The sequence below is a fragment of the Pollicipes pollicipes genome, unplaced genomic scaffold, assembly GCF_011947565.3.
Source record: "Pollicipes pollicipes isolate AB1234 unplaced genomic scaffold, Ppol_2.1 Scaffold_3447;HRSCAF=4054_pilon_pilon_pilon, whole genome shotgun sequence".
In the NCBI taxonomy this organism is placed as follows: Eukaryota; Metazoa; Arthropoda; class Thecostraca; order Pollicipedomorpha; family Pollicipedidae; genus Pollicipes; species Pollicipes pollicipes.
The window spans coordinates 4,485,623-4,511,434 of NW_023596297.1; the positions used below are offsets into that span (position 1 = coordinate 4,485,623).

Here is a 25,812-nt window from a genome sequence, read left to right on the forward strand (position 1 = left end):
AATGGTAGCGCAAAGCAACCGGGGACTGCTAGCGCGCCGGCCCCAGGACAAATCGCGCCGCCGTGACGTCCACAACATAACCGCGAGGTCGTCTCTGTGTCACTAATCGCCTGCTGGGAAGTGCTGCCAACGCTCAGGTTTATCGTCGGTTTTGTTGAGGGTTTTCGCGTCGTTGGGGGTATCGTGAGCTTTTGTGGTGAAACTTGATTAAAGGCTTTTTCGAACTCTTCGAGCAATGGCCAGCATGTTTCTATATATCTTGTTTTACTGATTGTGCTCACATTCCTATGTTTAACACCAAGTTTAAAGGAACACAACTTATCCGCCGCGCACCGTAGCTACGCGCATGTATACAGCTAACGATTCCGAAAATTGCTGTTTTTTATTTTGTTATTTTTTATCAATTTGGTCCGAACACTTTGAATGGATGGATTTCTTGGATCATTACTCACGCCAGCAGTACCTATTGCGTGAGCCCTGAGCCCCACCATCCGATCGCGCAATTCCACGCAACGGCAGAATTTATGGGGCGAAAGCTTAACGTGCCACACTGTTCAGCACGGTCCATCCAGCCCTCTGGCATCAACAGACATTTGCCGCGACCGCTGCCACCGGCCGCAGGCCATACCTGTCGACGGCAAGTAGCAAGCGCCCTAAAGCGACTCGAACCCACCACGCCACGGGTGGGTATATCGGAAGGCGGGCGCTCCAACCAACTGGGCCACCGGGACGGACGAAATGGTTGTGCTTGTACCAAAAATCCCCCTTAGCACACTTTCCGCCGTCATTTCAGGCCGCGTCCGGCCCGTCGCGTTGCCTCCAGTCCTTGGCGGTACTCTGAACCCCACTGGAATGCCCTTCACAAATCGCTAATGGCGAGCCAAGGTCCAGTCCAACATCAGCTTATATGAAGTCGGCTTCGGCCATTGTTCCACTAAGCTGGCACGGACGCTACGCGCTGCTGGCCTGACAGACAGCAAATAGCACATTCAATCTTGAGGCCGGCTGCCAAATGGTGTGGCGGTCCGATCGCAGCCTCGGGGCACTAGCCGCGCCCGCGCGCCTACGCCCGCTTCAACGGGCGACGCGCACGAGTCGACGCGCCCACGACAGCGGCCGGCGATCCGCGAGGGTTTGGCGACGGGCTCCCGACACATCCGGCGTTTGCTGAGAATTCCTGCGTCCCGAAACGAGGTTTCCAATCTGAGGCGGCGCGTCTGGTGGCCGGCGGCGCCGGATGTCCGGCAGCGGGTCAGGCGAGGCCACCAGCCGGCTGACCGCCGCCGCCGCCGCACAATCTCAGCCACGACTCCCAGCGGCCACATCGGTCCGGCCCAGCCGCGATCGGCAGCCGGCCCCTGGTCAGCTCTCCCATTACAGTGGCAGGGCGCGGTCCGTCGTCGCCTCAGCCCCAGAGCTGAAGCTGGAGTCCGGCAGGCGGCCGCGGGTCAACGGTGGGTTCGATCCCCGTAGAAGCCAAAAGTCGTGAAGGCTTTATGGAAGATCGATACGGACGCAATCATTCAGGGACAACGTTTCACAAAACTAACTTGCCACATGCAACTAGTGGCAAATGCAACTTTCTAAGGCGAATAATGACAATAAACAATACCCAGCAACAACACATTGAAACTTGGCACAAGTAAAGTAAAACAGAAATACAAATATGTTCGAGGGTACGAGCAAGTTGTGGAGGCTAAAAGCTGCCACTGCAAAGTTTTAGGCCTGGACAATGGAAGTACTGAGGCCACATGAATATCAAGGCAATGCCAGCCCGGAGGCCCCGTGAAAGTTGTCTGGGGGGGGGGGGGGGAGGGTCAAGGTTCATGGCGGATAGATCTTATGCCCATCAGTCAGTCAGCAAATCATCTACATTCCATGTTAGCCGTCCTTAGCGAGGAAACCGCATGTCCTCGGGCGCTTTCTGAGTGACACGGCGGGAATTTCAATGAAGGCGTTCAGTAACAATAAATGGACGAAATCTATGGGCACGACCTTTGCCAGAGGGGGAAATGGTCACCTTTGCTCTTCTACAGCCGGGCATCGCAGCTCCCAATTGGCCCCTTCATTTCAAATTGGACGGATCTCGAGCGTTCATTGGTCGTCATGCCCTCAGCCGCCCGCGGCAGGCGGGAATCGCAGCCTTGCATTGGTCACTTCCGGGCGATGGATTTCCAGCGCCGCCGTAACCGGGCGCCGCGTGCGGCCCTCACCTGCAAATGGAGAGACTCTTGGCGCCCAGGTCCTGGCAGCCGTGCCGGACGCCGGCCTGCAGGTACGGCACGAACTGCAGGATCGAGCCCTTGTCGACGATGCTGCCGGACACGCCCTGCGCCACCTTCATCTTCTCCCCCTCCCTGGGAAGACAGGTCATACCGCACCATCAGACACCAGGGCACGCCCAGAGCCACCTCAGCGGTCTTCCCCTCTCTTGGGGCAGTACAGAGCAACGACGCGCCGTCAGACAACCAACACACGTTCAGAGCCACCTTAGCCTCCTTCCCCTCCAGGGGAAGGACAGACTTCCCATCCGGCCCCAACTGCATCCCGTGCTATTTGACAACCAGACCCCCCTTCGCGACCTTCAACTTCTCCCCCTCCCTAGAGCAGACAGGCACCAATCATCGCACCCGCACACTCCGAGACACGACATACAGCACATTCAGCAGCTCCCTTTAGCCTTATCTCGTAAAACGAGTGAACCTTACATAAACAGGAATGAACCTTATACACGTTACCGGTGCTGAGACCACCAGTCAACACTTAAATTATCCCAATTCGCGTACGTGAGCTGCGCAATGTACCGTGCGCAACAGTTGGCTGGTGGTTCTGCCGCACGTCCATCCACGAGCGCGCTGCCAGCGCACGTCATCCACCGGCAACAGCGGCATTCTCCGCGCTCCCGCGCGGGCCGCGTGACGCACGCACCCCGGCCACCCCCGCACGGGGAGACGTGGCGCTGGCGCCACGTGCGCCGCCGCTGCCGCCGCCGCCGACGGCAGCGGCGGCGCGACACGCCACGCGCGGAGCCGCCGGCGACGGGCCGCGACCGGCCGCCGCCGGCTGGCCCCGACGGGCGCTTAGCTGGCGGCCGGCGCCATTGGCGGGCCGTTTCGAGGGCGGTCATGGTGCGGCCGTGATGACGCCGGCGGCGCCCGGCCGGATTACGGCCGGCGGTCCGGCGCCGGCCGCGGAGGCGGCGGAACTGCGGCCTCGACGTGGCCGGCGGCTCTGGCCGCCGCGACGGCCAGCTGTCGCTCGTAATCTCAGCGTTACACCACGTGACTCGAGCCAAACCTGGTGCTGCTGTGAAGCACGCCGCACTGCCAAGTGCGCCACGAATAAATCGCCTCGTTCAGGGCATGGGTGCCGACGTTGAGCGATTAGATCTTATCACACGGCCCGTCCCAATGGTATGCCTGTTGAGCGGAACATTTGGTTCTCGCGCCACGTTTCGGCCGAAGTGCTAGGTCTACGTACCACACGGAGTTCAAGTCGGGGCTTGGGTTCACGAGGTGCAGTCGTGAGCGTCTCTAATTCGACTGACCTGACCTTTTAACTTCTGGGCGGGTTGTATGAAGCACCCTCCCATTCCCCATAGTTTTAACAGCTGCTGTTCATCGTGATTCGAGGCCTGCAGAGCTACTGTTCTGACACTTGGCGATTTGTATTTATAACTTGAGCTTCTGCCGTATGAGTCCGCCACCATACCAAGTCGTTTATTTTTCATACAATTATTATTTCTACAACTATCATTTATGAGCGTGTTCAGTATCTGTAGCCGATGCCATGCGAGGTAAGGGGAGGTCAAAAGGTTATATAAGGTTAGATATACATGGAGGGGGGGGGGGGGGAGGGGAGAAATGGAGGGTAAATTTCACCAGAGGTGAAAGTTAACCGCATATCCTCATCTTTCTGCGTCCGCCACCAACACAAAAAACGACTCGTATGCGCTGCAAACAGCACATAAACGCCGGACGCTATTTGTTTCGTAGCATGTGGTTTGAATCTACCACAGACACCGTGTCTCAACATTTATCTTAACCGCTGTTTCACTTCATACGCGCACAATTGACAAATCATTGACAATTTTAAATGCCAAATTTTATTAATGTTATATATTTATGTGTGAAAGGTAATTTACGATCTAGCAGTCAGAGGACTCGAACGTCATGATCAGCCTGTGAATTCCTACATCTCGGGGTCAAATTGACCTCAAGATAGACCTCAAGCGGAATCAATGGATCGAAAACGGCGAACAGTGGACCTACAAAACAAAACACACAACGATGGTTTCCAACAATCGCGCTACACCAAACGCATCAAAGGTCGTTTTGAGTAACTCACCACGTGAATCCCTCTCCTAGTAAACGATGTGTCACCAGAAATTATAATTGAGAGTTACACAACCACCACAGGTGCTGTCGCAGACGACCGACGACTCCAGGGACCCCGGGGCCGCACATGCTGCGTGATCTCGCTCCTTCCAAGTCCAGTCACGGAACGCCCGTCAAACCAGACACGACGAGTCACAATGGAAATCGAACCACCAAACTTGTTTTCTGCGACACATCGAATATTAAAGGAAAGAGGAACGTGGTCCTACAGTTCAAACATTTCTCGGTCCAAGTTCCAATGCACGACAGCTCGAAGCGCACTGCTTTGAAAGCCGCTCATGCAGTCAGCAGCAGAAAACACGCTGTCCACAGCTGTTGCAAGGCGTAGGGTACGGGGCAGCAATGGGCTATCGACCGATCGGGATCAATAAAATGGCGGCCGCCTGTGTTAAGATGCTGCGTATCAACACACCAGTTACCCAATTTGTCGAACAGCATTAGTTGTTCATGTCATGGCATGCCATGATACTACAGTTTTACGAAGCACTCAGCTGCTGAGGCTTTACGGCGTCGCCTGCCTCTCATCCTGTGCATGAAAGGCGAGCACCGCGGGGTTCTCTGAAGCTATGAAATATAGCATATGACATTATGTGGCTCCATCGTTTTGTGGACAGGTCTACTCCCTTCTCTAAGACCGTGCACTGGCTCCTCAACTCACAACAATCAGCGCAAGCGGTATGTTGGCTTTAGAGCGCTACAACTGCTTTATTATTCCGTGTCCCGACGCGGTACCATAAGCCACAGATGTAACATCAGCTAGCATTGCCCCACCGCCGCTGGCGTGGTGCCCTTGTTGTACAACTGTCAACGAACCCTACCCGGCCTGCCTCCTGCCCAATGCAGGCTGGCTGATTGCTTTCCCACTCCCAACGCAAAAACAAAAGATAAAAAAGATGCAGATTACAATAGCAAACTACGCTACCAGCTAATCAGCATTAATTGCTTCTTACCCGCGCAAAGTACCCATGCATACTACTTCTTTTGCAAACAGCATTCAAACGCAACGCACCACACAATGAAAGGCCCCGAAGCGCTCACAAAGAGAAGAGGCGTCACCAGCGGCGGTGGTCATTAACGCGCGCACACTTTGAAGAGCGTGCAGCAAGCTGCCCTCATGGCATCGGCCCGGCCGCCGGGTGGAGCGAGACGCTCTCCACCGAGCCGTCGTCGCGCTAGCCGAGACTCACTTGTGGAGTACCGGTCGCCCTGGGTGCCCTGCTTCTTCTCCATGGCCTCCAGCGAGCCCATGCCGCGGTATTTCTTCAGCCGTACTCCGTCCGAGAAGAAGTATTCGCCGGGCGCCTCGGTGGTGCCCGCCAACATACTGCCCATCATCACTGGCGGATGTGGGGCACGGTCAGACATGGGTCGGGGGGCGCGTCAGACACGGGTGACGGGGGTACGTCACACGGGTGACGGGGTGCGTGAGACACGGTTGAGAGGTTACGTCACGCACGAGTCACGGGGTATGTCACACACGGGCCAGGGAGAACGCCACACAGGAGTCAGGAATTGCGTCAGACACAGGTCACGGGGGATGTCACACAAGGTCAGGGGTTGTGTCCACACACACAGATCAGGGGGTACGCCACCACACACAGGTCGGGGGTACGTCAGACACACATGTGATAGTTGTATAAAGGGGTTTGTGGCTAAAGATGGTGGATGACGACGTTGGTTGCGATCCTACCTTAATACAAGGTACAGCGAATGGTCCCCGGTAGGAACCGTTAAACAACTAGAGTGTGAACCGCCCGCACGTCTGTCGCCATTTTCTGTTGCACACACTCAGCCGCCGCCTGTCACCTGTGGAGGCGCCCAGGGCCAGGGCCTTGATGATGTGTCCGACGTTCTGGATGCCGCCGTCAGCGATTCACCGGCACGCCGAAGCGGCGCGCGTACTCGGCCACCTTGTACACGGCAGTGCCCTGGGGTCGGCCGACGGCCATCACCTCCTGCGCGGGGCACACAGACACGGTCACCGGCGCCTCCCGAGGGACGCAGGCCCGGCTGCCGCCGCCCGCTGCCGCACCCCGGCAGGGTACGGCCACCTGGCGGCAGCTCCGTCGTCCCCTCGACGTCCCCTCCACCCGCTACACGGACACGCCTCTCGGCAAACAGCCAGAAACCTGCCGCCAGATCCTCTATCGTATCATACATTGACGCGTTTATTGGTTTTCGATTCAGAGGCCAGAGGCGCTGTGGAACAGCCGAGAAGCTCTCCAACTTCATTATTTCCGACCGGCAGATAACTTGCGATCTCAAAATGCCGCTTTTAAACCTTGACCGATTCGGCACAATGGAACGATGCCATTTCGATGTTTTCTCCGGCTCGAGGCGCCGCCGCGCCAGGGCCTACCGCACCGACGTACTGACTGCGCGATAGTGGTTCAGCATACCATATGCCCGTGTCGGACCCGTGCATTACAACAATGCTCCCGCGTCAATAGCGTAGGGCCGGCAAACGTACAGGCATCTCACGGATTTCTGTGCACCTGCCAATCATAGACCGGTGGGTTCGATCTCTTCAATTGAATTGGTTCTCCGGTTCAGTTGAAATCCCTGGGTTTGTTGGGAGCTTCCCTTTACGCTGCACTATCTCCGCAAAGTTGCGCCGTTTGCATGGCTGCTTCAGCGGTGGTGCATTCATTACAGTAGCATTTCAGTTCACAGCGTCACGACAAAAGACGAATTACAAGTGGCCATACATCAGCTCCCGAGATTTACTGGGACAGAAAGCTGCTGCTTCAATCGGAATTTTCTGCTTGCTCTGAAGAAAAATGCCAAACTACTTCTTGGCTGACTAAATACGTCTCAGTTGCTACAAGAAAAAGGCAACGAAAGGACAGCACACCTGGCCTTTGGAAGCAGCGCCATACTAGGCATTGAGATAGCGTACAATACACCAGTATAACCATGACATAACATAGTTATCCGTACCAAACATTTCGCATCGCTTGCGTATGACCCGTCATCCCATAAGTGGCGCCTATGTGCCACGAAACCCGGCCACAAAGTCACGAACGGCGGTCGCGCGAGGCTTCGCTTCCCAAGCGCTCTCACAGATGGCCCCGACATCGCCACCGCCGTCCACAACACATTTCCACAATCCGACTGTGCGTCACCACGCTGATCGCGGCCACGGCGGGCGCGGCAGCCCCACAAACGCCCGGACACTGCGAGGCTCCCCACACGGCTTCTACACCGCAACATGCCGACACCCCACGGACCACAGACCCCCGACCCGCCCAGGTGGAGGGGCGGGGCGGGGCGGGGCGGGGCGGGGCGCTCACCTGCGTAATGCAGATGGAGCCGCTGCCCATGCCGACGCGCAGGCCGTCCGCGCCGGCGTCGATCAGGTTCTTGGCCTGCGCCGCCGTCACCACGTTGCCTCCGATGACCTGGCGACGGGCGGCGGTGAGGGTCAGTCACGGTCAGCCCGTGGCGAGCCCGGTCGCGGCACGCACGGGGAGCCGAGGTCACCGTCTACAGGCGGCAGGTCCCGCCACGGCAGACGCGGCGTACGATCGGCACGCACCGCGCAAGCGCCACCATGGGCCCGCCGGTTCATACCAGTCGAGCGCTGGTGGTGTTCTCCAGGAAAAGCAAGCAGACCCAGATAACCGTACGACGTGCCCCGACAGCCACGCCCGCTGCACCCTCGCCGCGAAGTTTTCGACGCTGACGTCATCCGATGAGCGTCAGTGCGTCACGTGCTACAAACAAATATATAACACATCGTTATCACATACCAACTGGCCGCCCATCCTTTCACACGAGGCCCACACAAAGCCCCCTCCCCTCCCAGCGCAGCACGCCTGGTGGTCCGGCTGGTTGGCAGTCACTACGCCTCACATGACCTCCCATCGGAGCCCATCTCCTCCCTCCCCCAGCGTTAAACGCTCTCAGGCTGGCGCACCCGACTGACCTGCATCTCGGGATAGTTGTCCTTAATGTAGCGGATCATCTTGATCTGGAAGACACTGTTGCCCTGGGACGAATCGAGGACAATGACGTCAACGCCGGCCTGGTACAGCAGCTCCAGACGCTTCTTGTCGTCCTCCCGCGTGCCTACCGCCGCCCCCACCAGGAGCTGTTTGTTCTCATCCTTGCTGCTCATCGGGTAGGTGCGAGACTTCTTCAGGTCGGTGCGCGCGATCAGTGCCACCTGTCGGGCGTATCGGTAATTAGAGTGGCACTCGGAAATTCCGGTACGAGATCATGCATAGAACGAGCAACGAGGCCTATGCTTAATCTACCTCGACGTGTAACGAACATACCCCCAATACACAGCAGGCTTTCTGGAGTTGGAACACAGGGCCAACACATCCGGTGGCAATCCCACCGGAGCACGCCGACCCCCTCCGCCCGCACGGGGCCGAAAGTCTGACACGGAGCACTCCGCCAAACCCCGGCACAAATCGACGGTGGCGAGCCACCAGGTGGCGCCAGTCTCGCGACCAACGCGTGCAGCGCGCGAGGTAACGCAACTATGACCAGTCCTCAGGGCGCAGCGCGGCCGCCGCAGTGGCGCCAGCAGTGCGGCAGCGGCGGTGGCGGAGACGACGTGGCCCGCAGTGGCCCAGTGCCCAGGCGGCTCACCAGCTCCTGGTTGTCGTTGACAATCGGCAGCTTGCCTTTCTTCGACTTCTCCAGGATGTCGTTGGCGTCCTGCAGGCTGACCGAGGCCGGCGCCGTCACCAGATCGTCTGCTGACGTCATGACCTGTCAACAGACCGATCCGATTGGCCGCGGCAGCACCCGTGACGTCACATACCTGCGTCGCCCACATCGTCGTTGCCAGAACGAAATATGTTGGCTGCTGCATGATAATAATGCGAATGCGCCACTGATTCGATTTATTAATCGCTCGCACGTGGGCATCGCAAAAGCCGTCGCAATGACACCCTTTACCACGCAGTCAACCAACGGAAAGCTGAGAATAATAAGAGAGTGAACCGGCCACGAGGCGAGCATGGTCAGTCCTTGAGTGTAGTCAGATAGGTCTACAAGGGACACACAAACGAGTCACCCTCCTTTCAGCTGAACACCACACGCCGTGCGTGCTAACACCGGACGCCATCCGCACAGACACCCAGCACACCACGTCTGCAGCACCGACGCCCCGTTCGGGCGCCCTTTACCCGTGCGACGGTCACGACGCCGACCGCTGGGTACCTGGGCGATAGTCATGTCGGAGGAGGGCTCCAGGAAGTCCATGTCGCGCGAGGTGACGATGCCCAGCAGCCGGCCACCCAGCCGGCCGTTCTCCGTCACCGGGAAGCCGCCGAAGCCGCGCGTCCGCTTGATCTCGAACACATCCTTCACCTGCGGCGCGGCAGGGGCGCGGTGACCGAGCGGGGCGTGCGGCGCGCGGGACAGCACCAGGCGCCGATACCTGCACGACACTCATGGCTTTACGCCACACAGGATAACAGTAATGCGCAGGACGCTGGCACCGCTATGTCAGCATCAGGTGCACAACACCGTAGGTTGGGTATGCGTCGACAACCGGCTATGCACGCTATGGACTTTTGATGCGAACCGAGATACTTTCATATCAGATGACAAGCGTCTTCCAGGGTAGAATAATTATCACGGAGTGAAAACAGCCCAGAAACACCGTTTTTTCAAGTTAAAGGGGCGGGTGGGCCATGTTTTCGATGGAGGCGCATCCCACTCGGTCTACATGGCGTTTTCGCAAATTTCTCAGCGATCCGCAAACACCATTACAAATGAACATTTTCGAGAAATTCCCAGCAGTCTTCCTGGCTTACCGCCACCAGAAAACAAATCTCTTCCACAATTAATTCTGGTTTATCCGCCTAAAGATCAAACTATGTCTTTACAACTGAATGCTTTTCTCACAGTAAGCCACAACTGAATGCTTTCGTGATTTTGAATCCCCACCAGGCATGAGCCAGACCAGTCGGGTCACTTCAGGATTGGCTGGCGGATAGCAGACTTACGGGTGTCACCATACTTAACGTGACATCGTGCTGTTTCCAGCTCCGACCAGCTTCTTACATTCTCAGTTGTCAAAACTGCCTATTTCATGCCTCGGGTAATCTAGGTGCAATATAGGACTTGATGCATTCTGAACTCCGCTCACGAACTCGCTCCATATTTTTTTGAGACAAGTACCCTACTTTCAGACCACACTAGAAAACCACACATGAAACCGGACTAGAAGACAGCTGTCGTAACACCAGCTACACACCACCTATCTGGGCAGCCCGTATCTTCAGCATGCAACGAACGATGTAGCCGTCTACCGCGGGCGTCGACCCTGTCTGCCACGCGGCCCACGGTCACTGCACGAGGCAGGGTTTCCGCGATTTTCGCTTAGAGCCGGCTGCGGACGGTCGGGTATAAACAAACAGTCGGCGCCTGCTGCGAAAACATCGCGGCCCGGTCCCAGCGAAGAAGGCCCGGCAACGCCCCTAATAGGGGGCTCCGCGTAACCCAGCGGCCTCAGGGGGTCGGGTTCCAGTGGTCAGAGCACACCAGACCAGAGCAGTGAAGGCACACAGAGGAGTTTCGTCAAATCAACCGTGGTACTGGTTTTCGAACGACCACGAGTCGGGTCACGTAACTGAATAGTGTGACGAAAGTAGTGCTGCATTCGTCACGTTTCCGTGACTTGGTGAGACGTCGCCAGTAGAACGGGATGATGCGAACACATCTGGCATGGTAAAATAATGCCTTTCGTTTTGAGCTCCGCCGTGTAAAACATCTCCTCCCGCACCACGTCGATTACCTGGCTCATCATCCAGAACAATGCAGTCCACTGAATCAAACGCGCTACATCCCATCCAACCTCAACCGTTCTGTGACAGTTCTCGTCAGTCCACCCCACTGTGTACCTCGTCCTCCACCACGCCCCCACGCCGGCAGAGTGGCAGCCGCCTGCACCACCACGACCTCAGGTTACTCCCCGCCGGTACCGGCCGTCAGCGGCCGCGCCCGGCCTCACCTTATGATTCGGTGACAGCACGAACGGGTCGCGTATGAAGCCGTGTTTGTACTTTTTGACCTTGAGCGCCTCGTTGGCCTGGAACTCTGGCGAGCAGTTGTTGTGGATGATGCCGATGCCGCCGCACAGCTGCGAGCGGAGCCGCCAACCGTCAACAGGGTGCCGCGTCACCGGGCCCGACTGGCCGCCGACGCACCCACCGCAGCGGCAACACGGCTCGCGCTTGGCACCGAGCACCGCACGAGCGAACACTGAGACAAGACACGGTGCGGCCTCCAACACCATCGACGGCGAGCAGCCGGCGGGGGTCCGGCGGGCGGCGCCGAGCACCCCACGAGCGAGCGCCGAGACGAGACACGGAGCGGCCGCGAGCACCGCCGGCGGCGACCAGCCGGCGGGGCCTGGCGGACGGCGCCGACATCGGCAGCTGGTCAGGCTGGGTCGGCTCGGACCGGACCGGGGGCCGCCGGCCGGCGGGGCTCACTCACCGCGATAGAGATGGCCATCTCCGACTCTGTGACCGTGTCCATGGGCGACGAGACCAGCGGCGACTTCAGCGTGATCTTGCGGGTCAGCGCCGAGGCCAGGTCCTGCGGCGGAGACGGGCCGGGGTCACCGCGGGCGGGGTAATGGTAGGTCGGGTGAAAACGGGCGAAAGGTCACGATAAGTCGAGTCACCACGATCAGAAAGCCACGACACTACGGGCCAACGAAGACGGGAGATCAGACGCGGCCAGGTTACCCCAGTCAGGCCGAGACACGTCGGATGGACGCAGAGGGAAAACAACACATAATATAGTAACTGATATTTTTTTTTAATTTGGTCCGAATCCTTTGAATGGATGGATTTCTGGGATCAGCGCTCACGCTAAGCAGTGCTTGTTGCGTGAGCCCTGACCCCCACCATCCGATCGCGCAGTTCCAGGCAACGGCAGAATTTAGTGGCGAAAGCTTAACGTGCCGCAATGCTCGGCACGGTCCGTCCTGCCCTCTGACGTCAACTGACCTTTAGCGCGACCGCTGCCACCGGCCGCAGGCCATACCTGCCAAGGGCAAATAGCGAGCGCCCTAAAGCGACTTGAACCCATCCCGCCACGGATGGGTGGGTCGGAATGCAGGCGCTCTAACCAACCGAGCCACCGGGACGGACATACATTACGTGATATATGTATATGATATATGTATATGATGGTACATGATATATGTACATGATATGATATGATACACTACATGATATATGTCATATGATAATATAGCATATGGTACAAAAATTATATGATAAAACCATGCCACCTAAAATGAAGATACCTGGGACTGATATGTATATTTTGCAGCTTGCATGTTACCGTTTGCCCTGGGTTTCTTTGTAGTTGAACGTCGGCGGTGTGGTATTCCTTTAGATTGTATTAGCTGCATTGCCCTAGCAAATCATTGGCGTTGGCCAACAACGGCCAGTAATTTCGTTGGAACGTGTCCAACTATTAAAAAGAACCATTCTGGGATTTTATTCCAGACAGAAGTCCGATTTTCCACGAGTCGCTTTTCGGTTATAAAACCAGATGCAGGTAGCTCATATTATCCCTTTGCAGTATACCTTAATGCACTATCCGTGCGTCGCCAGGCATACTAGAAAGATTGGTTTTAAAGCAACAAAGCTAGGACACAACCACGCCATAATTCACACAACTACAACGTTGCCCACGATGAGAGAGCAAAAAAAAAAACAACAACAAAACACGAAAAACTTAAACCACCAGCAGGACGCGCAAAACGAACTGTCATTTGCGCACTGCTATTAAAATAAATAACAAATGTGCCCGTTATCCTCATTTTATCCTTAGGTAGTCAAAAAGAGAAGCATGTTCATCATTTCCTCTTTTCACGTTGATAGTTCATTGGCGTCAGAAACGTCCACGAAAACCCAACATGAAAAAAACACGCTTAACATGTTGTTCGAAAACAGTGAATAACTAGACACTAGTCTCATTCTCCGACAATGAACCAGCGGCGTCGTACCTAGCCCAAAGTTCAACATGCAACAGCAGCGCGACCAACTGCAGGCGAGGGGATCCAGGCGTTCCGGTACCGTACACCTTCTCCCAACATTTCCCTCTTCCCAGAACTTTATCGCGCCTTGCAAACCAGCCTGCACAGACTGCTGTCCAACACACGTGCAGCGGTGCGATCAGTTACTTGGGGCCGGAAGACCTCAGCCCCACTGTATACCCACAAACAACCCGAGATGGCTGCGGCCTGTCGTCACCGGCCTGGCGGCGTGTCGGAACTGACCGGCTCGGGCTCACACGGGGGCCACTCGGCACTGGCTGGGCTCTGGGCCGGCACCTGGGGTGGCCCGGCCGGGGCCAGCTGTGGCAGGGAGGCGGTGCCGCTGCAGCGTTGCCACCCGCCGCCCAGGCCGGCCCCACACGCTGGCTCGCTCGCGGACCGGGTCAGGAGGGACTGCGAACAGACGGAAGCCGGGTGCGAGCCGGGCAGGCAGGACTGCGGACGGACGGGAGACAGGCACGAGCTGGGCCAACAGGACAGCAAACTAATGGGAGCCGGTTGGGAGCCGGGCAGGCAGGACTGCGGACGGACCTGAACCAGACCAACTGGACAGCAAACTCGGGAGCCGGGTGGAGCCGGGCAGGCAGGACTGCGGACGGACGGGAACCGGACCTGCTGGACAGCAAACTCGGGAGCCGTGTGGAGCCGGGCAGGCAGGACTGCGGACGGACGGGAACCGCACCTACTGGACAGCAAACTCGGGAGCCGGGTGGAGCCGGGCAGGCAGGGCTGCAGAAGGACGGGAGCCGGACCAACTATACAGCAAACTCGGGAGCCGGGTGGGAGCCGGGCAGGCAGGGCTGCAGACGTACGGGAGCCGGACCAACTGGACAGTAAACTCGGGAGCCGGGTGGAGCCGGGCAGGCAGGGCTGCAGAAAAACGGGAGCCGGATCAACTGGACAGCAAACTCGGGAGCCGGGTGGGAGCCGGGTAGGCAGGGCTGCAGACGGACGGGAACCGGATACGAGCTGGGCAGCAAACTAAAGGGAGCCTGGTGTGAGACGGACGGGAGCCGAGTGCGAGCCGGCCAGACAAGACTGCACAAGGATGGGAGCCGGATGCAGGCAGGACCAACAGGTCGGCGAACAGACAGGAGCAGGGTGCGAGCCAGTCAAGACAGGACTGCGGACGGACGGGAGCCGGGCACGCGGAGGGCAACGGGCAATCCGAGTGCTTCAGTCACGCAAGGATAACATAACAGACTAGAATCGGCGGATTAATCTTTTGTTGCTTCATCATCTCATTCACTTACTCACTGGAGTTCCCAGTGATCACCCGGCGGTAGAGTAATCTAGTCAGTGACTGAGTGCTTTCTTTAGTTTCATAGTGCACGCTGATCCCAAAAGTGTTGCGAGTACTCGTAGCTGTACTTGCATTTAACAGTAGGCGCGCTCTAACGTAATTGCCGCTCAATCTGAATGCACACTACACTCTCCGGTTGGCCTCGATCAGTCCGGATAATAAATTTGTGATCAGGCGCCTCCGGACGCTCTGAGGCAGACGTAACACACGCCCGACGATGGGGGGGGGGGGGGAGAGGGAGGCGACCTGACAAAAGACCTCTGACGTTTGGACTGCGTAACTTTTTTGACCGTTAAATGTATGCAAATGTGAAATGCATGTATGTTAATTTAGGTTGAATTTTTCGAGCCCCATTTTGTGAGATTTTTTTTACTCGACCCACCCGATTTTAGGGTTTTCTTTTAACAGGTCGTGACCTATGACCCTCTGTGAAGGTCATCAGCCGGGTTCTACGCCAGAACGACAATGCATTCACTTACGGACATTCGGTCCACTCCACTTGCTTGATCTACAAAAGCCATCTAGATTGACGCCACGCCAGACATGTAAGGCGTTATTGTGCCTGAAGATAAGGGGCCAAGTTACCCGAGGTCAAGCTATCAGAGTTCAGGGTGAGATAAATATGTCCGGTTGTTCTCTTAGATGGGACTGTTGGCAACTGCACTTGCAAGAATGGGTTTTAGGTCCATCATTCAATATTATACGAGCATAGTACAATCAATCGTATGAAATTATTGGGTCGAGGTCACCCTGGGTCAGATAAATGTAAAACAAGTAGGCACCTAGGGCATGATTTGGACTATGATTGGTACAGTGTGCGGTATCTGATCAATTTTTAACTCACTACTTGTGAGCACTTGCATGCAAGAGACACTGACCTTCCAGAGGTCAAACAGGGTAATGACCTTTAAACTATCGGATACTGCATGCAGCATCTAAGCTGCCTTGTCGGAACCCATGAAACAGTTGTAATATATGTGATTTAGCTTGGGTACGCTTGTTCCAGACTGTTTAATTACTTAACATATGCACTATGAATGTTGTTAAATATATTGTAAAATTTTATGACCTTGTTTGACCTGACATATGTTCTTCACATAGTTTTTATCCTGTGCACAATTTTCATGATTTTTCACACTGGTTCAGACTTTCTCATTATTACCAAATATTGCAAAGATGGGACGAATTGCCTCATACGTAAGTTTGACCCGTCTGATGTCAAATGTGTTTAATCAAATTATTCCTGAGTGAAGAAGTGGCAAGCAATTGATATCTGATAGCCTAGCACGAACATCTACGATGCATAATGGTACAAAGCTTACGTAACCCCAATGATCTGGGTTGACTTCTGACTTCACAAACTATCACAAAATGAAAAGAAACGCTGTTAGACAACGTAGACGAAGTTGTATGCATCGGTCGTATCAATGTATCCGTCCTTTCTCCGTTACCCTATATTGTTCAGCATGGTAGCTACCGGTAAGACTATATATCGCGCACTACGATTGATATTTCAGACACGATAGTAATTCCATGACCTGACAGACCACCCATTGGTCCGGACCCAACAACCCAGCTAATAAAAAAAAAAACAAGGAAGCGAGAAATACGCTAGTGCTCACATAATTTCCCTTTTCCTCAGTGTGAGAATCATACAGGCGAGACCTGTCTCATTTACGACATGACCTGTTATTGTGAGGTCGTTATTGTGAGATCAAAGCTTTCCTACCGATCTGGAACCGAACAGGTGGATATATTTCGGCAGCTTAGAAAACGAGCGACGAGCCAGGCCGCGCCTTGCTCAGAACCTCTGATGGCCGTCCCAGAGTTTGCCGCCTCCTGCTGCCACTATTGCAGCGGGTTCCATCTGGTCCTTCCTTGGCTTGACAGTGCAAGGACATGCCTCGGCTTGACAGTAAATGGACATGCCTTGGCTTGACAGTGCAAGGACATGCCTTGGCTTGACAGTGCAAGGACATGCCTTGGCTTGACAGTGCAAGGACATGCCTTGGCTTGACAGTGCAAGGACATGCCTTGGCTTGACAGTGCAAGGACATGCCTTGGCTTGACAGTGCAAGGACATGCCTTGGCTTGACAGTGCAAGGACATGCCTCGGCTTGACAGTGCAAGGACATGCCTCGGCTTGACAGTGCAAGGACATGCCTCGGCTTGACAGTGCAAGGACATGCCTCGGCTTGACAGTAAGAGGACATGCCTTGGCTTGGCAGTAAGAGGACATGCCTCGGCTTGACAGTAAGAGGACATGCCTTGGCTTGACAGTGCAAGGACATGCCTTGGCTTGACAGTGCAAGGACATGCCTTGGCTTGACAGTGCAAGGACATGCCTCGGCTTGACAGTGCAAGGACATGCCTCGGCTTGACAATGCAAGGACATGCCTTGGCTTGACAGTGCAAGGACATGCCTTGGCTTGACAGTGCAAGGACATGCCTTGGCTTGACAGTGCAAGGACATGCCTTGGCTTGACAGTGCAAGGACATGCCTTGGCTTGACAGTGCAAGGACATGCCTTGGCTTGACAGTGCAAGGACATGCCTTGGCTTGACAGTGCAAGGACATGCCTCGGCTTGACAGTGCAAGGACATGCCTCGGCTTGACAATGCAAGGACATGCCTCGGCTTGACAGTGCAAGGACATGCCTCGGCTTGACAGTAAATGGACATGCCTTGGCTTGACAGTGCGAGCAGAGGTTGTCCATCCTGCCGACCGTGTCCTCGTGGCTGATGACGCCCCGCCTGCTCCACTCATTGGACACGTTATCAACAGCGCTGCCCTCGAGCCACGTGACGCTCTTGCCAGCCCCGTACGCATTCCAGACAGTTTGGGCAAAGCCTTGTTATCAAAACGCGTTATTAAGTGGTTACTAAATGCCACGAATCAACATTCAACCGAATACGTTTGTTGAGACCACCTCTCAATTTACGTTTGTGGGTTTCACTGGTCGCTATTTTCTGGTCTTCACTGTACTCGTATCCTCGCAACAGGTAAATTCACAACCAATTAGCATCTGGCAGTCAATATTGTTTGCTGCTGCGATCAGGTGTAAAGGCAAGGAGCAGACCGTTTTGGCCTGGAAATGGGTTATTTTGCAGAAAATTTCACCGATTCAAAAAAATCACCGATTCACCGACACCGATTCAAAAACCGATTCGCACCTCTCCACAATATCATTGGTGGCACTCGATCGTCTGATTGCTTTTACTTTGAACGCCACAAAATCGGGCATATATGCCACATCCAAAGGAAGATGTAGAGCCGATGTCCTTCGCTGTCAATCACGTCAACTAATGCAACCCAAATGGGACAGATTTCCGCGCGCCGTACCAGGCACTGTGGTGCGACCCGCACCAAAGTGTGACAGAAACCTTCCCCTCGCTACGCTGATTCAGAACATGAGAACTCGGGGTGTACCAAAGACGGTTCTTGAGCTTTTAAAGGTCACACGACAGAGTTTTCCCATTCACTATTAAAGATATTCAACACCAACCAGACATCCGTAAGCCAAACAACGCGGCTCGATTTAGAGAACCAAATAAAGAACCCGAACAGTTGCGCTCCGTAAATAATCAATGAACCTATCGGAATTCCACTAACAGTTCAGCTACCCCCAGTGCGAGCCACAAACGAACCGCGCACAACTCCAGCCGCCAACCCACGTGGCTGAAAATCGCGCGATTGCGACATCGCCCGCGGTTGTCTGGCAGCGCGCCGCCGCCGGATCGCGGCCGGGCGCCGGGCCACGCCGCACTCGGCCAACTGTGACCCAGACCTGGTCGCCGGCCAGTCGGCGGGGGCGCAGCTGTCCCAGTTGGCAGCAGCGCGCCGCCGTCACTCGACACGTAGCCGGCGGGCGGGTCGCGTCGCCAGGGGCTAGACTGCGCCGTCATCGGAGATTCCCCACCGGCCGGCAGCTTCTGTTCCGGTGACGCAGGCGGCTTCACACCCGCGTCTTGCTGCGCTCTGGACCGCCTCGCACTCACGGGACGTGAGTGCGGGGCGCATCGCTGCACCCCGGACAGCCCCGCACCCTCGACATCCCGACGTCAGTGTTCAGCTCGCCTGCAGCTGGCCAGGCGTCCGTCCGCGTCCCCACCCTCCGTACTCCACGCGGTGCCACCCGCGCCGGACTCCGGGAGCCGATATCCCCGTCCCAGCGTCACCGGCTAACGGCCAGCGCCCGGCGGCATCGCCTGACGGTCTCGCCGCGCGGCGACCGGCCCGGCCACGGCGCGTCCAGGGCGGGGCCGGGGCCAAGTGCGCAGGGTCTGGCGCGACGCACCAGGTCGGCCGAGCCGTCTCGTCAGCGGCGCTCACGGCGGGGCTCACCGCCACCACGAGACACACGGCGCGTGCCGCCACGCTGGAAGGTGCGACGCTGGGATGACGTGAGGATCGTTGTTCACACGGGGGGGGGGGGAGGAGGGGGAAGTGACCTGGTTCAAAACCCTTGTTACGCGGCATACAAAGGAGGTGTGAGCTGGCAAGCGAGATGCCCTTGCAGCACGGGGAAGTCCGGCATAAAGACAAGCTCAAGGACAGGACGGCGAAGTTATTTACGTCCACCGCTCGGCGCCGACTTCGGCTTTAAATAAGCTGCTGACGGTAATCGCGCGCGAACGTTCGGAGGCATCGACCGCTCTTGGGGCTCCCATCAGTCACTGCCAGAACCGTTCCAACAATCACGCCCTCGGCGAAAGAATGGCCACGAAATAAGTCGCAGTCCTCCCCCACACCCCACCGGAGCCGCAGTGTTAAACACTAGCACCGACGCGGCGGCTACGAAGGTGCTCCTGCCAGGAAGCCGAACACGTCAGGCTGCCGGCCCAGCGGCGGAGCGCCAACAGTCCACTCTGACAGATTCCCGAACGAAATGCGACGCGCTGGCAGCAGGCCCGCGTCCGTCGGTGTCCGCTGGCAAGTAACACGTGGCCGGCGGGTGTCGACAGGGCGATACACGTGGCCGGCGGGTGTCGACAGGGGCGATACACGCGGCCGGCGGGTGTCGACAGGACACAACACGCGGCCGGCGGGTGTCGACAGGACACAACACGCGGCCGGCGGGTGTCGACAGGACACAACACGCGGCCGGCGGGTGTCGACAGGACACAACACGCGGCCGGCGGGAGGCGGCACGTGGCGCCAGCGGACTGTCCGATACGGCGGCTTAACATTCCAACTCTTCGAGCTTCCGACTGTGCTGACTGTCTAGCACCAGGGGGTTTTTAAACTTACGGTAACACGGTCCCGTTCACCGCCGGCCTTGTAGATTATCTGATAGCAAGGCCTTCAGACCTACGAGCGCATCCAAGACCGAACAAAAATTCCTGCAATCTGGCGATCATAAATGTCGCAATGTCGCCTACCGAAACACCAGCAGCACCGCTCTTAATGCATCCGACGCTGATGCGTAAGAACGCTTCACCCTATGCGCGACCACGGACGTAAACCACAAGACGGTGACGTTGCGGGAAACAAAACGCATATTCCACATCAAGTAACAGGTTCTTAGTTCCGGAGGTGGTCAGTATGGGTCGAGGCCACATCATGAACAAGTCCTTCCTCACCCAATAAGCCAGAAATGAGTGAACTGGCTGTTTCTGGGTGGCCTAGACAGACCTGGGCCTGACAACCGGGTTCATCCGGCCGGCTGGACGGACCAGACAGTCGGTTGAAGGCACATGCGGGCACCAATACTGCTTATCGATTCATCCGTAGCCGTGATTGACCGCGAACACGCAGGCATGTTACCAATCAGAGCCGCGCCCGCAATCCCGCGCTCCGACCCGGCTCAGGCGACTTAGCCTCTGGCCTTCGCCCGGGCGGCATCGACCACCCGAGCACCCGTGACAACGCAGCACGCCGCCAGCGCCCGCACGCGTCTCGGCACCTGGCAGCTGAGGAAGCCCACAGTGCAGAAAGGCTACAACGACGATGACCAAAGAGAGCGGGCGTCATTTGACACCGGCCCGCTCCGGACTTGCCGGCCGCTTACAATCTACCAAATTACGTATGGTTGTAGGGCTGCACATCGCCAGTAGCCTTTAAGTAAACGCCGAAAGACAAGTCGATTTGCAGAAGACATTAGCTCGCTCGCTCACGGGTAAAGTAAGAGTGATCATGTCACTATCAGCAGGTCACTATTCGTAAGTTGTCGCCAGATGCATAAGGCTTCCCGTAAGTTGGAATGATCCCTTCCGACACATGATGTGGATCCGACTGACTAATCACAGGGCGGACCGGTAACTTCCAAACAGTGTTTATGTAACTCAGACATGACAATAATATGGATTAGTAACTTGCGAACATCGTTGGTGTGGCTTCAAAACGGTCATAGTGCGTACCAGAAACTTCCAAAAAGCGTTTATGTAGCCTGACGAAGGCCATAGCAACAGTGGCTTTGCAGCTTGGAGAAGGCCATAATGCGTGCCGGTAACTTCCAAACAGCGTGTGTGTAGCTTGGAGAAGACTATGGCGCGTGCCAGTAACTTCCAAACAGCGTTTGTGTAGCTTGGGGAAGGCCATCATTAGGACTGATAACTTCCAAAGTGTTTGTGTTAGTAGGAGATGGCAATCTGGTACCAGATCAGCAATACTTACCACCTCATCAGCCTGGAAGTCGATGAAGCCTGGCAGCAGTATAAAGTCACTGAAACATGTATGTGTGCCATCAGTAAGATTTCATAAAACGAACACTGTCAAGCATTTACCAAAGCTAAGCTTCAAATTGAATGAGTCAAATGGTTAATATGTCAAAATGGGCCAGCTTTCTAACAGAGATATAGCGCCGGCGGAACCAAATTCGAAGACCGTCCCATTAGAGCACTGTATAGGTGCCAAGCAGTCACTACCACACCTCTTGCCAGGGCAGAGTGGATATACTCCTTACCTCTAGGACCATGGGCATTCATTGGAATCAGCCTGCACAATACACTAAACCTGTTCCTGATACCTCAGGTTGCAAAAATGACTCCCAAATATGCCTAGTATTTCAACTAATGCTGGAATTTTGAAAGCATTTCCCTTGCCCCTATAAGAATCTAATGGACATTGATGGAACATTAATGCAGCACATATGTGCATGGAGCATCTATCACATTTTCTGCATGAATGTAAAATGCAGCAGCAACACAAACATTTATATTGCCTAGATCACTTATTGTGTATATATTACTTACTTATAGGTGAGGCCATCACCATTGCCAAACAGCTGTGCCCCAGTGAGTCCATCATCAGGAACATACCCCGCACCACCACTGATCAGGAAATCTGCCATTCTGAAAACTGAAATGAAACATTAGGAAGGTGTGGGGAAGGCTAGCCCCCTCCCCCAAGCCCAGTCAATCACCTGACTTTGCACTACCTAAGTGCTTTTAACAGTCATGGCTAACACTGGGGAGTTTTATTGATTTCAGCTCATTCATTTAAGTACAAAGAGGGGCATGAACATGAAGGAACAAATTGAGGAAGATCCATTGAAACTGTACAACTGTATATCAAATGCAATGACTATTACAATACCTTGAAACACAAGTTGTGTGATCTACTTTTAACAGACCACTTGTTATCAATTATGTCTGACTTCTCTGGCAAGGTCAAATGATGCCAGACACATAACAGTTGTCTCAGTAGCTAAATATGTCTAGCAAACAAGCAAAGGAATTTATTCATTGAAAAGTGTTAACATTCACTTTTCAATGAGTTTGAGGTCACTCCATGCACCATACCATCTTGGCATGGGCATGATCAGACCCTTTATTTCCAGTGATGGTGTTAGCACACTGTGATTCATCATACACACTACTCTGCACATTTAGAAAAGCCTGGCATGACCTGGAATTTAAATGTTGCTGATGTATTTGCAAATAAATGTATATCTACTAAACTATATCGAACTATCAATTGCAGTCTATGAAACTATCTTTTGAAGTCTAATGAGGTTTATGAAACTAGCTATTGGAGTCCAATGAAGTCTATTAAGTCCATCACAAATTAACATCCATATCAATGACTATTTAAGCCAGGTTAGCAGCAAAAATATTGACTAACAACCTTTTCCAAGCTCAGCGGAGTAGGTAATGATGATCATCTAATTACTTTTCCCTGAGAACAGTCATCTGCACCCATCAAAAATTGTTTAAAACAGGATCTAGGTGCTGCAAAAATGGTACTTGACCCTTGCCAAATGCCCAGCAGAAAAAAAACACTGTGATGCCTAGGTATATCACATCTGTACTGGGCCTCATTCTTGTCTATGCAATACTTGGACTAGGCCAGACTGAGCTGAATTTATCATGCATTTTGCAAAATACATTTTTGAAAACTCCTCTCAACAAGCCATTGTGCTGAAATTGGTGCCAACTGGCACACAGCTGTGGGCACTGGGATTTACATCTAGAATGTACCCAAAAATTCTAAAAATTGTGTCCTAATGGGTTACCTCCTATTTCAGACATGTACATCTGCTGGTGTCACCATTATCTCATACATCATGTTGCTACTTTACTGACAGTTTTATCATGGGTAGTTTTTAAAGTCTGGGCACTAAGAAGTTTTTCACCTTAAACCAATTATGATCCTTAAAACTATGCAAGCCAGGGCCAAACAAAAAAGAGCAGTTTTAAATCATCCTTGTGTGAAGTGGTCTAACCTGCTTGACAAAAGAAACCAGTGCAATAGCAATCCGCTCTAGAATAATATCGATATGAAGAAAGGGAGCAAAGCAAACTTTTGGATGTCACCAGCATAACCTTATAACCTAAAAACCTGAAACCTAAAACCCTAGATAACCTAAAAATGGACGGCGGCAATGCACAATCGAGGTCAGAACCTTCAGATTTTGACACCATGTGTACAAATTTGTTGACTGGGATACGTAACATTTCAAAACCATGCTCAAAACCTTTTAGAAGTTATTTCAGAGACGCCCCCTCCGATCCCCTTTCGCAGCGGCCCTCAGAACAAAGACGGTGCTATACGGAATCCCTGCCCTCCTGAAAATAGCCCACACCGGTACCAACAGATCTCATAAAATGCCGGTTCTCCAGCCCACCTGCGAGACGGCCCACACGTGTCACCGTTCCCGTCGCAAGTGGCACGCCGCGCGGTTACGGCCCGCGGTTTACACGATACGGCCGTCACATGGCATAACGCGTGGATCTGCGCCACGTTCGTCAAGGCTGGTTCATGCTATCTCTTGCACCAAGGCCAGTGTACCAGGTAGATTAAGGTAGAATCATTGACACCAAACACGCAAGCCTCAAACGTTCTATCCATTTTGATGACCTCATTCGAAGTCCCCCGGAATACAATGGCACCGACATTGTACTTCGCGGAAGTGGCGAGTGCAAACGTAGCTTCAACGTAGCACACCGTCATATGTTGCATTAATGCCACATTCAAGTCACCTTTAAAGCAAATATAAGTCTATGATCAGATCACCAATCAGAAGTGCTAGATACCACCTCGATGCATCTATATCTGTGACCGATGTCACTGAGATGAATGAGAGTGCTGTACAAATTGACAGGGGAAGCATAGTTAAATGGGACGGATTTGAGAATAATGGTATTACTCGCATTTTACTGCAGTAGAAGTAACGGTACTACAGCCTCTAATTACCTCTGCTTTGATCAACTCACGCAAAATTCCTGGACTCGAAAGTTGTGTGCATGTACTTGACATGCATCTTAAGTACTGGCCCCTACCTGTTACTCACTATTTAAGTCAAATGACGTACATCTATCAGCGACTATTCTACTGAAAATCGTGGACTTTTTTCATGCGTCCTTGTCGAAATGGACAAAATTCTATATTGTATCACCGGCCTTGTCATCACCAGGCCATTGCACCGTTGGGGTTGCATGGAGTGGGGCGGCGGTGATTCTGCGCGAGTGTATTCGCAGCTTCTTTTGCTGGGTGTGTGAGACGGACGGTGGGTTGTTACTGTCCCCAGGGTCGGGGTATACATTACCTACACCGTCGCCAGCGGCGGAATCTCTGAACTAGTATGTCAGTGACGTTGTTAAAAGTAAGACGAGCCTTAAGCCTGGTTAAACAAAGATATCGACCAGTACTTGCGGTGGACATGCGAACATACGTATTATATGTTTTTAGCAGTGCTTTTTCATGGTTAGGAGTGTGACATGACCTTTTTCTCTCAATGCTTACCTTACCTTATGGTGATCGGGAACTGTAAAAGGCCACTAGGCCTGTAGGTCCGGTCTCGTCAGGTTCCCGGTCCGGTAACCAAACAGTCTCAAATTATGGGAAGATTCAGTGTGGGACATTGTACATGACAAGCCTAGACTTGAACTGTTCAAATGAGGTCGACGACAGGACGGGGTGTGGAAGAGCATTCCAGTCGTTGACAACCTGCATGCTGAATGAGTTACGACAGATGAGAGTCCTAGCTCGAGGTTTTCTGAGCTTCCCTTGGTGTCCTCTCGTCACCTCCGGTACTTGGGGCCGATAGTATCAACATTGCAGGAACTATGTCATATTGCCTCCTGATTGCATTGCATGATGCTTGTTTTCATTTCACCAGCATCCTGTTTGCCTGGCATGTTGGCAGTTGGATATTTTGAACACCAGATTAAATGTTGGATAGCAATTTTAATAGAATACATCAGGCACAGGATAATGTATTAAGGTGTTGGCACTTGCTATTTTGTTGCTTTTTATGTATCCAGTGATTTCCTTGTCATCTAGCACTGGCATTTTTGTTTGTAAGAAATTCACAAAATCATGCATTCTGTATGGCATGCAGTTTTGATAATGCAATTATGTCATGATGAACTTATACACCACAGGCCCAAGTGGTCTATAACAACATGAATAATGCAAGGTATAAGGTGCAAGGTATACAATTTGGTTGAGTATATGATCAGTGTTATGGGATGTTGAGATTGTATGTCTGCCACAGAATAAACATGATCAAATTCTTACAATGGTTCTAGGTCTTACTGTCTATAGCAGACTTTTTATACTCAACAAAAATCATGCAGTTCAGAGCAAGCAACATAAGCACTGTTCTACTCTGTTTTTCATGCTTG

General features: G+C 53.9%; 1 protein-coding gene across 1 annotated transcript; it reads right to left on the minus strand.

Moving 5' to 3' along the window:
- Positions 1-2,218: 2,218 nt before the first annotated feature.
- LOC119092703 (inosine-5'-monophosphate dehydrogenase 1a-like) lies at positions 2,219-23,887 on the minus strand. The gene is given in 13 exon segments (XM_037215672.1): positions 2,219-2,357; positions 5,585-5,734; positions 6,204-6,270; positions 6,272-6,352; positions 7,691-7,798; positions 8,326-8,565; positions 9,000-9,122; positions 9,576-9,725; positions 11,374-11,502; positions 11,862-11,963; positions 21,359-21,407; positions 21,937-22,042; positions 23,811-23,887. Coding segments are annotated over 12 exon segments (1,314 nt in total). The 5' UTR covers positions 22,035-22,042; positions 23,811-23,887; the 3' UTR covers positions 2,219-2,340.
- Between the last annotated feature and the right edge of the window lie 1,925 nt (positions 23,888-25,812).